The following is a 15,764-nucleotide window of genomic DNA, read 5'->3' on the forward strand; positions in this document are numbered from 1 at the left end:
TTTTCCCTAAGTGATGTGTTGCTGGTATTTACAGATGTTCTCGTTACGAACAAAACAGTCTTGAGAATTTTATAGTAATCTTTTCTGTATTTGATTTATTACTCTCAGGAATGACTCTGTATTCTTCTTTCACAAACATTAGACTATCTGGCATCGAACTCTAAAAGTTTAATTGAGTTATTTATGACTAACTCCCCAACACTGCCCAGAATTTAAATCTCAAGAGGATGGAACTTTGTAAAAGTTCTATCATCTTATCATTGTTTTCATTTGTTCTTGAGAGATTTTAAAAAACCCTTCTGAAAGATGGCTTTACTCTAAGGTGAAATTTTTAAGCTGAGTAATTTTTTTATTTAATGACCCACCATCTCTCTCAACCCCCCCCCCCCCAAAAAAAAAGTTTCTATAGTACATTAATCCTTCATAGAACAGCTGAATTTGCACAGCTGTAAAGGTTTCTGTTTGAAAGTGCTAAAGTATTCAGATCGTGGCATCCCCAGTTGTCAGATGTTTTAAGTCTTTTGCTGTCATTAGATTATAAAACTTGAAAAATGAACTTCAACTGTCCAAAATAGCAATTTGATTTTTGGAGAAATTTAGCAAAGAACTTAAAAGAAAAATGTGTAGAACTGCCACAGAGAATTCAGGTAGGTAATAAAGTGGATCCATGAGATTTTTCCAATTATCCTTCTCTTACGCTTATTGTTGGTTTTCAGGCGCATTTCTTTGGCTAGTCCGCGACAGATTTTCAAAGCTTCCAATATGACTCAGCGTTGGCAGCACCGAGAAATTTCCAATTTTGAATATCTGATGTTTCTAAACACAATAGCAGGTAACACAAATTTCTAATTAGGCTAATGTTGGTACAACCTCAGCAGATCAGGGCACTTCTAGATTTTGTCCTTTGAACAAATAATTTTTCCTCTTAACTTGAACAAATAACAAAATCCTCTTAAATGCGCTTTATTCATATTTGTTTTTATGTTTACATAAGGATAAATATATGTATATAAAATATGCAGTGCAAAATGCTATATTGGTCTACACTTAAAAAATGTAACTTGAAAGTCAGAATATCTTGACTGTTGTGGGAGAAAGGATCTAGATAGACCATCTACTATTTAGGAGAATCTCGAAAATAACTTCTTTATCCTTAGTGTTTGGAATTTTGAAATTCATAAGTATTTTCCTGTCTTATTATCTTTGATACAACAGAATAACTTACTCTCATCAAGTCTCAGAAGGGCTGGGACCCTGTGGGAAAGCTCACTTGGGGAGCAGGATATTCCTGGAGGCAATAAATACCATTGTTACTGGACAGACAGTTACAGTTGACTTAGGAAAAGAGTGTAATGCCCAGATCACCACCACTGCTGTGTCAGGACACTGTTCATCCATTCCCAAATTCTGATTCATTCCTTGGTCTGATTGTCCTGCCCCCTCATCCTGCAGCTGCTCAGCTGCATTGCGTCTAAATCATCTGGCCCACTAGACTTGCACCCAATTTGAGTTCAGGTTAGTAAATGCAGGCAAATTGTTAGGTCTCATAACTTGTCCTGTATTTTCCAACATACTCTGTCTTAGAAGAACTTAATTTCTCAATATTTCTCAATTCAATATTTCTCAATATTTCTCAAATTTCAGCTCTTTTCTGTAGCATGGACAGTGTTGAAAGGTCCACTAATTTCCTATTAGACTTGGCTCATGCTAACATGATCAGAACAAATGCCTCCACTCACACTAACTGCATTTTACACAAATGGTCAGTTTTGCTAATTTCTGTAATCGCTCATTAAGTCAGAAATGACAGGACACTGGCAGATTTTGTTAAACTAGAAGTAGATCTGATTGCCTGCTTAGTGCCCAAATGGAGTTGAGGCAAGATCATGACACTTCCTATGCCTCTAATGAATGATCATTTTCAGCTTTATTGTATTACTGAATAATAAAGTGATTTCTTAGCTACTTGGCATTTGACCTTAAAAGAAAAGAAAAGATAATATAGACTGAGGGAAAGTTGAGTTGCCCATCATGGGGAGTTCAAAGGCTGTCCACTACCAATATGAAATAAGTAAAGGCATCAGTGTGTCAGGTAAAAAACCTTAATCCTGAAGATACAATAAGAGGTACGTGTAACATAACCAACTGATCAGGAAAAGAAAGGATTTAATTATACCATAGTTTAGAAAGCGTACAAGTCAGGATGGAAAAGATATAGTTCAAGAAAGCTGGGAAAAGAAAAACCTAGTATTAGAAAAGATTTTCTGACAGCCTAATAGATTGGATTGTGAAATAATCTCTCTGGGGAAGAAGTACAAACCTGTCCCTTGAGACTTTTAAGATGAGACTAGACAAAATGTGAGAAAGCATTGGTAGGAGGTGATCTGAATGAATGAGCTTCTGCTATTTTGTCATAGAAAGGGTGTTAAAATTATGCATTTTAAAATAGTAAACCAATGTGTGTATAACATCTGTATGTATGTATGGGATAAGGGAGACTACTCTAAGCAGATATCTGCTGAAAGGAGGATGTTATGTCCAGCTTACAGATGCATGAAGGTGCATATATGAACCTGAAACCAGAACACTTTTGCACAGATTCTCTATTCTGGTAAATTATGGCATATCCAGAGATGGTCAATGGTCGAGGAAGAATTCCTCTTGCAAGTGAATTCTCTAGATTAAATAATTTTTACTTGCAGAATAGCTGAATCTAAAATCCTGAGCTGCTTCATACTGCTTTCAAATACTTAATTTAATGTAGTCTGTAAAAAATGCCTTTTTTTTTTTTTTTTTTTTTTTTTTTACTTATAAGCAAACGTCATTGGACTCTTCCATTTTTTAAAACAATTTGCATTAGAGAAACACAGAAGACTGACACAAGGACGGGAGAAATGCATAGAAAATGAAGGGATTTAACTTTCACTTTTTTAGCATGCAAGAGAGTTTACAAATGAAGTGAAATGGACTGCAATGTTTTAAATAGAATACTAGCAATTTACAAACACTTATCTTTTTAATAAGGCAAAGTAGAACATTGAAATGAGAAAAGATCTAAAATTCATTCCTTTTGATGAGCTTATAAAATTATATAGTAGTATCTTTAGAAATTGGTATTTTAGTTAAATTTAACCCCTTTTACTCAAGTATTATTTTTGTTGTTCATCAGGTCGTACTTACAATGATTTGAATCAATACCCTGTCTTCCCTTGGGTAATCACTAACTATGAATCAGAGGAGTTGGATCTTACACTTCCAAGCAACTTCAGGGATTTATCAAAGGTATTTTTCATCAGATATGCCTTTTCTCTCTTCAGTAAGCGTTGCTCTGGTTTTCAGTTGTGCGTATATCTTCTGTTGTATTTGATGCATTTACATCAAGTGCACAACCATTAACAGTGTTTTGTTTCTGTATGCATATACTGGTAACAGAGAACAGATTTTAATGGGAAAATGAATTATTGATCTGTGCTTATTGTTTCTGATTGTATCAATTTGCGAAGTTTTAATGGACAGTACTCTCAGCTGAAGCATGTGCATTACATTTAATTTCTAATTTTAAGAAAGTTAGGAAAGCCATGGCCACTAAAGACTAAAAATTAGCTAAATAATTTCCTGTGTTTCTGATGCGAATGCTGCTTTTTTTCTTTTTTCTTTTTTTATGTAGCAAAACCTGTGATTCTATTATATTTTAAGTACTTCTTAAATTGTTACCTGGATTCCCATAAGCAGAAACACAGTTTTCTCTCTTAATTTGTATATCCCCTTTAGGTATGCTTAAGCAATGCAGTTGTCTTTTGTCAGACAGACACCGTCAGTTTCTTGCCCATTTTCCGAACAGCTTTTTCCTTCCTCACAGACAAATCCTATTTTTTTTTAATATTCTTTCCCAAATGAATATATACAAATGCAATATTAAACAACTTATCTAAAGCTTTGCCGAATGTGATTATTCTCTTTCAAGCTTTTCTGTCCCCCTATTTTTTCCAGCCTAATTTTCACCTGCTTCCTTTCGTATCAGTATAGTTCCACACCCTCCGTTTAACTTTCTTATGACAATTAATTATGCAAAACTAATTTTCTGTACAACTTTGTTTTAAAACACCAGATCAAAGTTTATACACAATTTAAATAAATTGGTGCATCACTTTGTTGGATATCCTCTTGAGATTTAGGTAAATGGCAACATCATTTTTTTCTCTTCACTGAAGAGTCCTTGTTTATTTGCTGTATCAAAAAGGCTTAGTAAATATTTATAGAAACCTTTGTTGTTATTTTTGCCCTCACAGTGATAGTTAAGTATCATGTAAATTGCAGAATATATGGATTGCTTGGAAGTTGTTTCTAGAAGTTCAGTAAGAAGTAACCGCTGATGGGTTTTATAACATCTACCTCTGCTATTCGCTAATTTTAGCTTCCTTATATTTTAAAATCATTTCGAAACTCTGAAAATTAACAGCATTTTAACAGTGTCAAAATCTGATAAAAGTCCAAATATGAGTATGAAATAAAAAACTCAAAGATGCATCTGAAGTGTGTTCTCAGCATCCAAGTTTATTGATTTTGGCCAAGAGAAATTTCCTTCCAATTAGTGTATTTGTATTTTAATTTTTTTTTTCTCTGTGTAAGGAAAAGGAGAGTACAGGAAAGGAATACTTCATTCTACAAAGTAAAAGTATCTCTTATTTCTCTACAAGCAGTAGGTGCACTGATTAACAAGCAGGATATTTTTGTGTTTACCCTTTGTGATATTTCACATTATGCTCTCCTAAAGCTAGCTCTTATGGGAAGTGACTGGGACATGGAGCAAGGGAAAGTAGTTAAGTAGTGGAAAAGATGAATGAAATATTTTAATTAAAGCTTTTTTTTTTTTTTTTTTTTTTTTTTAAAAAAAAAAGTCTTCCCTAGAGATTGGTAATTTGTTAGCAAAAAAAAAAATCAAAAAGAATTAGGACAAGTTCTAAAAAATTCTTACTTTCAGTTCACAATTTTAAAGGTAAATATAGATCTTTGAAAATTTCAAGAAATTTAATTTTTTGACTGCAGATTTAGCATTGTAACTTTGAAAAATATACTGTATTCATATGCATATGTATAGATGCTATTTATATAATATTATGGGTGTGTATGCACAAATATATGTAATATTACAAAAAAATTTTAAAGAGCCATTAAGCACTGGATCTTAAGTGAAACTCCTCAAATGTGATCAGTCTCCTTCATAGGACTGAGTTGTCCAGTTAATATTACTTTCCAAACAAGTATTTATAGAGAGGAACTGGTGATTGGCTGAATTACATTTGAAGTGAATTAAAGAATAATTTCAGCTCTGTGTAACTTGAATTAATACATAAATTATAGGTATTAGTCTTTGCTTGCCTGTGATGTGATTTTTGCAAGTTCCATTTCCATTAATTTTTATTAAATAAAACTTATAAAAATATTGTATGACATTGCTAAAAATAATTCAAGTCATCAAAGGATTTTCTAGCTGCTGTACTTTTGAAGGATCTCCTTTTACTTGTATTTTAGTTTGTAAGTTAGTCAACATAGCCAGCTCTGTAGTCCCAGTTTGTCTTCCTTCTTGCCAGCCTACGACAGAACTAAGTGCACTGTAAAGCAATCTTCACTTTAGGGTAAGCTCCACTCTTGCCTCCATTAAGAAGTTGGATAGCGAAACCGCTGTTGCTGTTTTGCTATGCAATTGTGTATTAACAGCAACTGATATGGATCTCTCTGCTGATGAAAGTAGTCTTTGAGGGTTGCTGAGTGTACTTAGGGGAAGTTCTGAGGGAATCTTTGCACTTGGATTGCTGGGAGAGGAAAGCCAATTGGACACCACTGAGTTTCTATCTCTAGACATACTCAACTCTCTCAATCATATGTTCGAAAACTTAAAAATTAGTACATAAATGTTACAGTACTAGATGACAGTCAGACTGTATTATGAGTAAATGGGGTTTTATTCATGGTATCTAAGCTTGTAACGTGATATTCTAGGGAGCTAGTTATCTTTAACTGATGATCAACTGACAGTTGCCATATTGTTAGAGCATAGTGAATATATATACATACATGTATATTTAATATGCATTTTCCCTTCTGTTATCTCTGGTTATCTGTTGTTGATCAGACAGTGCATCTTTATCTCCTGAAATGTAGCTACCGTTCTGGATGAATGCCAGTCCTTCCCATATGCACAACGAAAGTCTTTATGCCACATCTGTCTCAATACAGTAGTTCAGATTTTGACTGCTGTTTAGGCATTTCTAGCAGTATGAACTCAGTGCAGTTTAAATGTTAAACTATGTCAGATGGTAAATTCATAGCAAATATCTGAAAATGTTAACCAGCAATACCTTTCTAGTAACCAGTTCTGAGACTGTTGGAATATGTACACTGTGATTTTTTTTGTTGTTGTTGTACCATCATCTTTGGGGATAATGCTTTGCAATAAGTGTTAATTATGTTATGTAGCATGTCTATGCTTTTGGACTGTTACAGGTTTTAAAAATGTTTAAAGATATTTCACTGACATTGCACATGATTTTAACAGTTATAATTTGGGACTAGTATAACTATTTTGGTCTGGCAGAAAAGATGTCATGTCAATATTTTTACTCCTTTTTTGGTACCTAAGAAATGAATAATAAAGAATTTTTTCAAAGTTCCAAGTTGAAGTTACATAATGTGACAAGTATGAATAACAGATCTGTTAATATATTAACTAGAAATCCACAGTTAGTACAGATTTAGGGAACTGCAGTGTATAGGTTAAATCAACACTTTATTTAAACAGCTTCTTATGGCATTATTTTGAACATCAGTCACACAATGATAAACGAAAGCAACTGAAATGGATTGTGGTTAATATTACTGTCAGTCTGACAAACACTCCTGACAAATTCCAGAGTGCACTGCCAGTCAGTTACCCTGCTTTGACTTGAGTGTTTATTTCTTAAGAGGTGACTATGGTTTGCAATAAGTACTACATATTATATTTATAGCTGTATATATTTTATTTATACAACAGACACAGTTTCCCACCAGAATGTTTCCCATTTTCTGCATTGCTTATGTCATTCAAAAGCACATTTTTTCCTTTTCTTTATTCAGTGGAAGCAGTAAATTGTGATACGTTTCAGGGCTTGAGTAAAGAAAAAATAGAAGTGAAAATACTTCAAAAATACTGAGATACCAAAGCATGATTTTATGCTCACAAAAGTTCTTTATAAGATCTTGCTGTATACAAGAAATTTGATAATTTCTCTTCTGCATGGCACAAAATTTTTGCAAGATCATAAACTGATGCCACTGGAAGAAAATTATACTGTTCTTAAATCTTTGTTTGTCTTTACTATGGGTACATAGGTGTACATAATAGTATTTTAACTCACATTTTTATCGTTTGCATGCCATATTTGCTAAATTATCATCAATTTTGTAGTGACTGTTACGTAAGTAATGACTTTTGTTCCAGCCAAGTGTACAAAGGCAACAGATAACTCTCACCTTCAGTGAAGTGAGGTGTTTAATTGGTATGTGGGAGCGGCTGATACCAAGTATACTTTGACGGAATAGAAGTTAGAGATTTTTTTGCTATAATAAATTAGACCAATTCTATTCCTCTAATGTAAACTTTACTGTAGACTGTTCTTCTTTAGCATATCAACCTGAATTCATTGTAAGGGTGCACATTTCAGGAGCAAAAAATCGCTGTGCATGTAACTTGTGTTGAATGTGTTCTCCTGTGAGGCCATAGAGTGGAATAGGCATTAAGCCTGCTTAGTTCTCTCTTAACACCTTTGGCAATGAGACAGAAAGTAACAGGTGGTCTGACCCGCGCCTGTCGTGCGTTGGTAATTTTTTAAAAGAAATCCTTCTGTCTAGAGAGGTTTAAAAACATGTACAGGCATTCTGTGGACAAGTGCTTTTCATATAGGGCTTGTAAAATGCTGTTTTAATCAGCTCATGCTCCAAGAGAGGAATCAGCACAGGTCACTGCTACTTAAAACTGCTGAACTCACCACTGACACTGGTTAGCATCCTTCTAAGCATAAAGGCATGTTCCAGATTTGGGTGCTGAAGGAAGGCAAGAAGAACAGTATGAGCACTAACGATAGTGGGTTCAGTGCTGATGTCTTTTATTTTGAGAGAGTCAATTACATCTTGAATTGGAGCACTGAAAACCTGTGACGCTTGACACTGATGAACTCAGCATCTGGCCTGGTTGCCTCATCACTGATATTTCAGACAGTAAATTTGTCATCTGTGCCTGTGACAAAAGACACCGCTTACTCAAAAAGGATCCCAAACCCAAACAGTAAATTCTAGAGGAAGGTATAAATATCATTTCTCTCAGGGCAGCTGATGTGAATCAACAGGAAATAAAATATTTCAACCTTTGTATCAGAACCTTCAGCAGTTAAGAAAAGGTCCAGTGTATTTCATAGAATTTTTGATCACCTCAGCTGATACTGGTAGAGCTACCAAGACTGGTGCCAGTCTCCAGTAAGCCTGAACCAGTGCTATTTGAAAAGGAAGACACATTTTTCATTATTCATTTCTCAAAATTACTTTATCTTCCCTACTTAGTGTCAGGTTAGCCCCCTGTTGTCTTCCACAAAGTGAGCCTGGGAAGGAACTGAGTCCCATTCAGAGTTCATCGCCTTTGAAATGCAGGTGGAGCTGGCCTGGATGGCTTCAGGCACATGCTGTTAAAGTCACATTAGTGTTACAGAAATGTATTTGTCTCTCTGTCTCTTATCCCATATACCTTATAGCAGGTCTCATATTCTCAGGAAAAAAAAAAAAAAAAAAAAAGCAGCAGTAGTGTTGTCCAGTAGGCCACAGTTCTGGGATCAGGTCTACGGATCTGATCCCAGTCTAGTCCCAGATCCTAGTCTCCAGAAGCAAGAGGAACAGTGAGGTTACTGCACTCTCAGTTTCCACTCAAGGAATGTATGTGCATGTATTTGGAAAAACTCTGAACACATTACATCCGAACAAGCCAAGATTCTTTCAGCAGCCTATGGAATATACATAATTTGTTAGTCTTTTGTGAGTCTTGATATTTTCAATATAAAGTGTATTTGTCAGATTCCCTTTGGCATCAAGTATCAAGTTGTTATGCTTTTGTCGCCAAGTGCAGCTTTCTTATTTGAGGAGAGGGACACTCCATCCCCTCCTGAACTCCACAGCAGAATAGGGAACAGCTGAGAGAGATCTTCTGAAGAAAGGTGTGCAAGAGTATGAAGTTCCCTTGTTCACATTCCGTGGCAATACTACAACTTTTGACCTATTGTGGTTTCTTTTTTTGGTACCAAAAAATCTATTGTGAGCTAAGAAATCCTACCTACTAAAATGCTGTCAAACCTGATAGATTCCAGAGTTTTATTTTAATAATGTAACTTTTTCCTACTTTGAAGTATAGCAAAAATGATTTTAGGAGGACTCTTGCTGCCTCTACCTCTAGGATATTCCTTTAAAGACTTTTTGTGAATGATACAATTGGTGATTTGGCTTTTCTGCCAGCCAAGTCAGTCTGTTACAACTTTTCCTTCGTTCCTCTAGCACAGTTGACGTACGAGGAGACGCAGCTAGGAAGGGTGCCGTGGCTCCAGGCCGCACAAGTGGCCGGGCCGGGCCGGCTCCTGCAGCACCATGGCCAGGTACCCCCTGGCCGCCGGCTGGGGCGCGGGGGCCTAAGGACCATGGACAGGGGCGACTCGAGACAAATTGGAGTGATTCTGTTGAAAAGCAGGGATATACCCGCGAGGAAGACTTGTTTATTTAAATGAAACAGTAATGGGATTGCCAAGCCTGACGTAGTCATGACCCTAGAGAGGTGTTAGTACTACGCTGTTTCCCGGATCTGAAGCAATTCCAGCCTTTTGAGTTTTAGTAGCAACTTCTGCTTGGCACCCACTGGTTGTTTCACTTTCTGTCTTTGGATGGTATTTGAATTTTGCAAAGTTAGAGAAACCTTTTGTGCTGATATGTCAGTTTAATCCTGTGATATCTGCAGGATCTATCTCTAGACTTTTCCAGAATAAGTAAGTGATGTCCATACATATTTAGCTGTATTCCTCCACAACTCTTACAGAGGCCTGCTGAGACTGAGACATCACCCAAATACATCTCTAAGATGATTTATCAAGATGTTCTTTCTGAAATCTTACTGTTAGTTTAGATGGTTGTTGTTTAATGTTATGAGAATTTTCAGTGCTCTGTTACTTTGATGTAACCATCCTTCTATGCTTCTCTCTCTCTCTCTCTCTCTCTCTCTTTTTTCCCCTGTCATTAGTTGATTACTCTCTGGGTCAAACTGTCTCTTCTAAAGAATGTCTGAGCGGATGATAGAGCGCATCTCACTGCCATTCTTCCTTTTTCTTCCCCGGTGCTCTTCATTTCCCACCAGAGACTTATATTTTGAATTCACAAGAAGTATGCTCTTTATACTTCACATGCACAGAGCAGGTTTTAGGATCAATTAATTCTTTTCAAGCAAGCAATCCTCCTTTCATTTAGGTATTATAGCAAATGCCAAGCTTACAGGATCAATAAGAATCATTTTGGTAACGAGGCTAATGATCTTCATCTCCCCTTGCCATCAGGAGCAGTATTGTTTGTAATACATACATACCAAAAAAAAGAAAAACAGTAACTCAGAATTATCACTAAATATTCAAAACATCATTCTTAGTTTGTATCTGAGGTTACCATCCATCCTGCCCTCGTTTCAGTTTTAGGTGCCCTGAGCAGATACAGGCTTCTATTTGGAAATAAACTGAGGGAGGTTCATGACCTCCTAAATGATCACAAGAAAACCGTGGGGCACATGACTGGCCATAAAATATACTAGGAATCAAAATAAAGTGATTTCACATACATAGCATTAGGGTGGAATAAAATCTAAAATACATATTAGAGGCACAGATGAAAGCATTGAGACATTTATTTGTGCTGAGTGAGCAGTTGCTTAAAGTTTATGTGAAAGTATACATGTACTCAATTAGTATGCAAGCTTGTAGTTAAGTAGTGCATTCTTTGTAGACAAAGTATTGTTTTGGAATCTGCTATGGAAAGGCTGGGGTAGTATTTGATACCATAGTTAGCAACATGAAGGTAGAAAGGAAGACATGGAGATTTTTCATTTAAATTTAAATTCTTACAAGATTTTAGGTGCCTGGAGGTATATTTTGTTTCGAATTTAGTTGTTGTTAAACACACTTTTTCTTCTTTCTTTATGCTTAGAGTTAGTTTATGATCCGTTTATTAACTTCAGACTTTGCAAAGCTTCTATGTTTTGCACCATTAAACATTATTTATACTGACACATTCAGACATTCTAGTTTTCAGACTATCCCTAGATCAGTTTTTGCTACTGGCTATTCCTGATGTGTGAAAGGCATGCGTGAGCTCTTAAAAAATCTTAACGATAATCTGTATGTACAATATAATTCAGTGAAGGTAATTTAAAGAGTACCTAGATATGCCAACAAGTATTTCTTATTTAATTTGCATACAACTATTTTCTGCCTTTATTTAAGTCATTTTTGAACTTTCAATTCCCCTTGAATAGCAAATTGAGTTTTAAAAGTATTTTGATAACACAATGTGATCTGGTATATTTTTTAGAACAGGGTCACTTCAAAGAAAGCCTATGAGGACAGGCAGCTGTTTTAAAAAACATCCTTACTTATATTAAAAAAAAATGGTTATTTTGGTATGTGTAGATTATATTAAATTTATTCTAGAAAACATTGAGATAAGAGCATCGTGCTATTTCATCCATATGCAGCACCTAGGAAAATTCCCAAGGACCCTATGTTTGATAAAAATGCTGATCACAGTCTCCTGGTTATACTTGTCAGTTAGATAAAGGAGCTGCTGGGAAATAGTTGTCTGTACCCTAAGCAGTGCATACATGTATTAAATGAGCTGGGTGGAAGTCATTTATCTGTGTTTCTTCACTAGCGTAAATAAAAAAAAAATAAGTAAGTGAAGAATTTGTTTGCATCTCAAAATAACTGCAAGTTTGTTGTACTGAAGTGCTCTTGACTGGATTTTATTACTGCTGTGCACACAAACCTGTATATACAGGAAGATACTGAGTGATTTAATATGAAGTTGTAAGAGAAGAGGCAGTCCAGAAGCTCATCTAGTTCAATATCTTGCCTCTACTAATAGTCAGTAGCCTGCTGAAAGAATATAAGAGGACAAGTAAAGCATCCTTCTTCCCTCCAACCAGCCCTGGCAATCAAAAGTTTAAAGATATTCCGGACTGGAGAAGTAATCTAGACAGTCAGGTTTAATGACTGTGGTCCATCAGTGGTGGACCTATGCTCTATGAATAGTTCAGTTGTCTTTTTCCTTTTTAACCCGTTTGTTCGGCATTGCCCCTGTGGCAATGAGTGCAACTTAATTATGTGAGAAAGTATAATTTCTTTGCTGTGTAACTAGGGTGTTTATGGCTTTTTTTTTAAACTGTTCTCTGTGGATCATACAAAGTCTTGCTTGCTCACAACTCTTGTCTGTACGTGAGAATAGTTCTAATTTCAGATCTATATAAAAAGAACAGGGAAATACTCTTTAGAACTTGTTTTACATTACTGTGCCTTTTGTTTCTCCTCTACCTACAAATTTTGTGTGTGTCAGATTTGGGATACTTATATTCAGATTTATGGGTTAGAATTATAATTGTGTGCATAATGACCTGCCAGTGTCAAAGGGGAAGAAGCTTAACTAGATGGAATGTTAATAAATAACTGGAGGATGTTCAACCAACTAGTCCTCCAAAGAAGTATGTTCATATTAGTGACTGGAAAAGAAGACAGCACAGCTATATGAATTTTTCTGATTTCACATGCTGAACTGCAATTCAGTAGAGTGCACTCACTAATACTGATAATTTTTGGATAGTTTCAGTATTGCATATCCAAAAACTATTTGACCGTAAGATGTACTAGTTTTCTAAGACACCACTTGAAATTCAAGTAGATTGTGTTGAAGTTCTCAAAAACTGAGTGTAACAAGTGACTAAATTATGTCTTAAAATTACTGTTGAAGCATACTAAAGTAAATCAACTTAGAAATGGAGGAGAAAAGATTGTATATCATCTAAGTGCTCATTGGGATTAAGTACCGAAGTTCTGTCCCTTTGGCTTTAACCAAATTTTCACATTGACATTTGTGGTTTCCTTCTCCTAGCCTGGCCTTTAAGGTAGGATTTGGGCATCTGCTGCGCAACCAGTGCTTTTGGGGCTGCATTGGTAAGGATTGTTTTTCTGCTTGGTAGACAATTTGTTTTAATTTTTTAAATCTTCCACAGACTAGCTCGAGGATCTGTTTAGTAGATCAGTGAGGGAGGTCGAAACAGTTTAGTTTCAACAGTTTCTCTTGGGTTCAGTTCTTCAATGAATTTGAGTTGGAGATGGATTAAGGGTAAGACACCCTCTAAAGAAACTGGAGGCGTTACGGGACCTAATTTTTAAGGAAGCTATATGCAGTTGTTTGAGGGAAAGGATGGTGAGTTCTAGCAATGAATGAAAGTAAGTTCAGAGGGGCATGATGTAGCTATTTTTTTTGTAGCTATTCTCAAACGCGACAGATGAAAGACCAGTGATCTGTCTTACTTGAGTTTATTTCCAGATATTTCCTAGTTTACACAAGTTAATGAAGTTGAGCTATAATCAGCCTTTGTACCTTGTATTTTTTCCTCTATCTGGGGAAAGAAGGTTTTACTCAGATGGTCAGGACATACCACTGATATCACCACAAGTGTTGGCTACTTTTGGGAGTTTATTATGTGTTGGTAATACAAAGTAATGAAACAAGCAATCCTCTAAAACGCAGTTGCTGTTAGATTGCAGTAGAATATGCAGCACTTTGCATGTTTATGACAATGAGAAGACTAAAAGTGGAACCCTGAATGCATGTTAAAAAGCAGTTGATAAACTGGGCAGAGTTCAGAGAAATTATTTTAAGGCTGGAAGAAATGCTTACAGTGGGAGACCTGAAGAGCTCAATTTCTTTCAGTCATTAAGAAGTTTGATTATAGTCTGCAGGTATCATTATATACAGAAGGGTAAGTAGAGGCTCTGTGATCTATCAGAGAGAGGCATAATAGGAGGTTTTTTGGTAACACACCAGTATAAATTCATAGCTGAACTGAAGCACATAGTTGTAACAATGAGAATGACAATTACTGGTAGAAAAAGCTTCCAAGAAAAATACTAGATTCTCCATGTACTCAAGAGTGAGATACCTTTCTGGAAAGCAGATTGGCCAAATGCAGTTCATGTTATAATTAAGTATAAATGGTTGGGCTCAAAATCATATAATGGAAAGGAATTTAATGGCTTGTCATACAAACACAAGGCTAGATGAGATGACCTAATGGTCCCCCTGGTCCTTAAAACTCAATAAATACATGAAAAATATCAGTAATGAAAACCAGATAGACATGTTGAAAATAAAATGTATGAAAACCAAACATCATACTTGGCAAAGATGCTACAAAGCATAATTCAATAATACAGATAGTTGTATTCACAGCAATCCAAATACCTGGCTGGATGTGGACAAGAAAGCAATATAAGAAATCAGAAGGAAAAGCATCCATTCTTTTTTTTCCCCTCTTTCCCCTCCTTTTCCCCCTTCTCACCCTTTACCTTCTTTTTCCCTATTTTTCTTTTTCCCCCCTTCCTTCCCCTTCCTTTTTCCCCCTTCCTCCCCCTCCATCCTTTTTCCGTTCCCCTCCTTTTCTTCATGATAGATTTCTGAAATACATTTTTCAAAGAAGAATATTTTCGTCAATTTTTAGGATCTTCTATTTTCACTAGTCAACACAGACTTAGTTATTGGAACTGCTGCTTTTCAGAACTCACAGACACTTACACAGAGCTGCTGATTTCCAGTAGTGATTAGGATTGCTGTCTTCCCCAATAAAGAAAATGGTGAAGACAGAACTAAGACATTTGGCTGCTTATGTTTGTGGTAATTAAATGCAACTTACTGTCATATTCTGCACTCTAGTCTTTTACAGATTCTGAATTATCATTAAATAATAATGATTAAAAACCCTCCAATAGTGCGTCCATAAGGAGATAGTAACAACAGCAGTGTTTTTTTTTAATAACAAAAGTCTATGTAAATGGCAAGTAAAGGCCACATGGGTAAGAACAGGGTATGCCTGTTTCTTTAGAGCAGCACTATTTAAAAATGAAGACACATTAAATAGGAATAATTTTTTTCTCTTAGAGATGTAAATAAACACACTGTAATTGCTTCCTTATAAGCTTTCAATTTGCTTATGTTAGATCATAAGCAATTTTCCCAAGTGAACATAATCCTAAAAAAATAATAAAAAAAAGCATTCTTGACCATGTGCCTGTGTGACAAAATCCAGGAAAGATTCTACCAAATCTGAACGTTTTGCTCTCCTCTAATAGGGACGTGGGACTGTGCAATGAGGCCTCTTCTGAAAATGGAGGCAAGATGTGCCACTGTTCTAGTAAGTCTAGAACAGAAAGATTAAGAACCAACGAATATAACCACACACCATAGTTTCTGGACATATTTAACAGTAGTAGATGGTAAAAGTTACTGTGTTTTCTCAGTTATTTTTCAACAAACCATTCTTCTTTGACCTGTCTTTAAAAAAGAAAGAAAGCCTGGTCCAAAGACCAAGATTTATTATATTCAATACTTGGTCAAAATGTGAGGTCTGTTTGTTCATTTACTTTGAGATACAGCTAGAT

At 35.6% G+C, this 15,764-nt stretch overlaps 1 protein-coding gene across 2 annotated transcripts in view; it reads left to right on the top strand.

The window, feature by feature from the left end:
• Window positions 1–15,764, top strand: part of LRBA (LPS responsive beige-like anchor protein) — a 402,463-nt gene that overhangs the window by 274,558 nt on the left and 112,141 nt on the right. For both annotated transcript variants that reach the window (XM_062573872.1, XM_062573871.1), the window contains 2 exons: window positions 717–832; window positions 3,170–3,282. In XM_062573872.1, coding sequence (XP_062429856.1) covers window positions 717–832; window positions 3,170–3,282 — 229 coding nt within the window. The remainder of the gene's footprint in view (window positions 1–716; window positions 833–3,169; window positions 3,283–15,764) is intronic.

This window comes from Rhea pennata, chromosome 4 (assembly GCF_028389875.1).
Source record: "Rhea pennata isolate bPtePen1 chromosome 4, bPtePen1.pri, whole genome shotgun sequence".
NCBI lineage: Eukaryota > Metazoa > Chordata > Aves > Rheiformes > Rheidae > Rhea > Rhea pennata.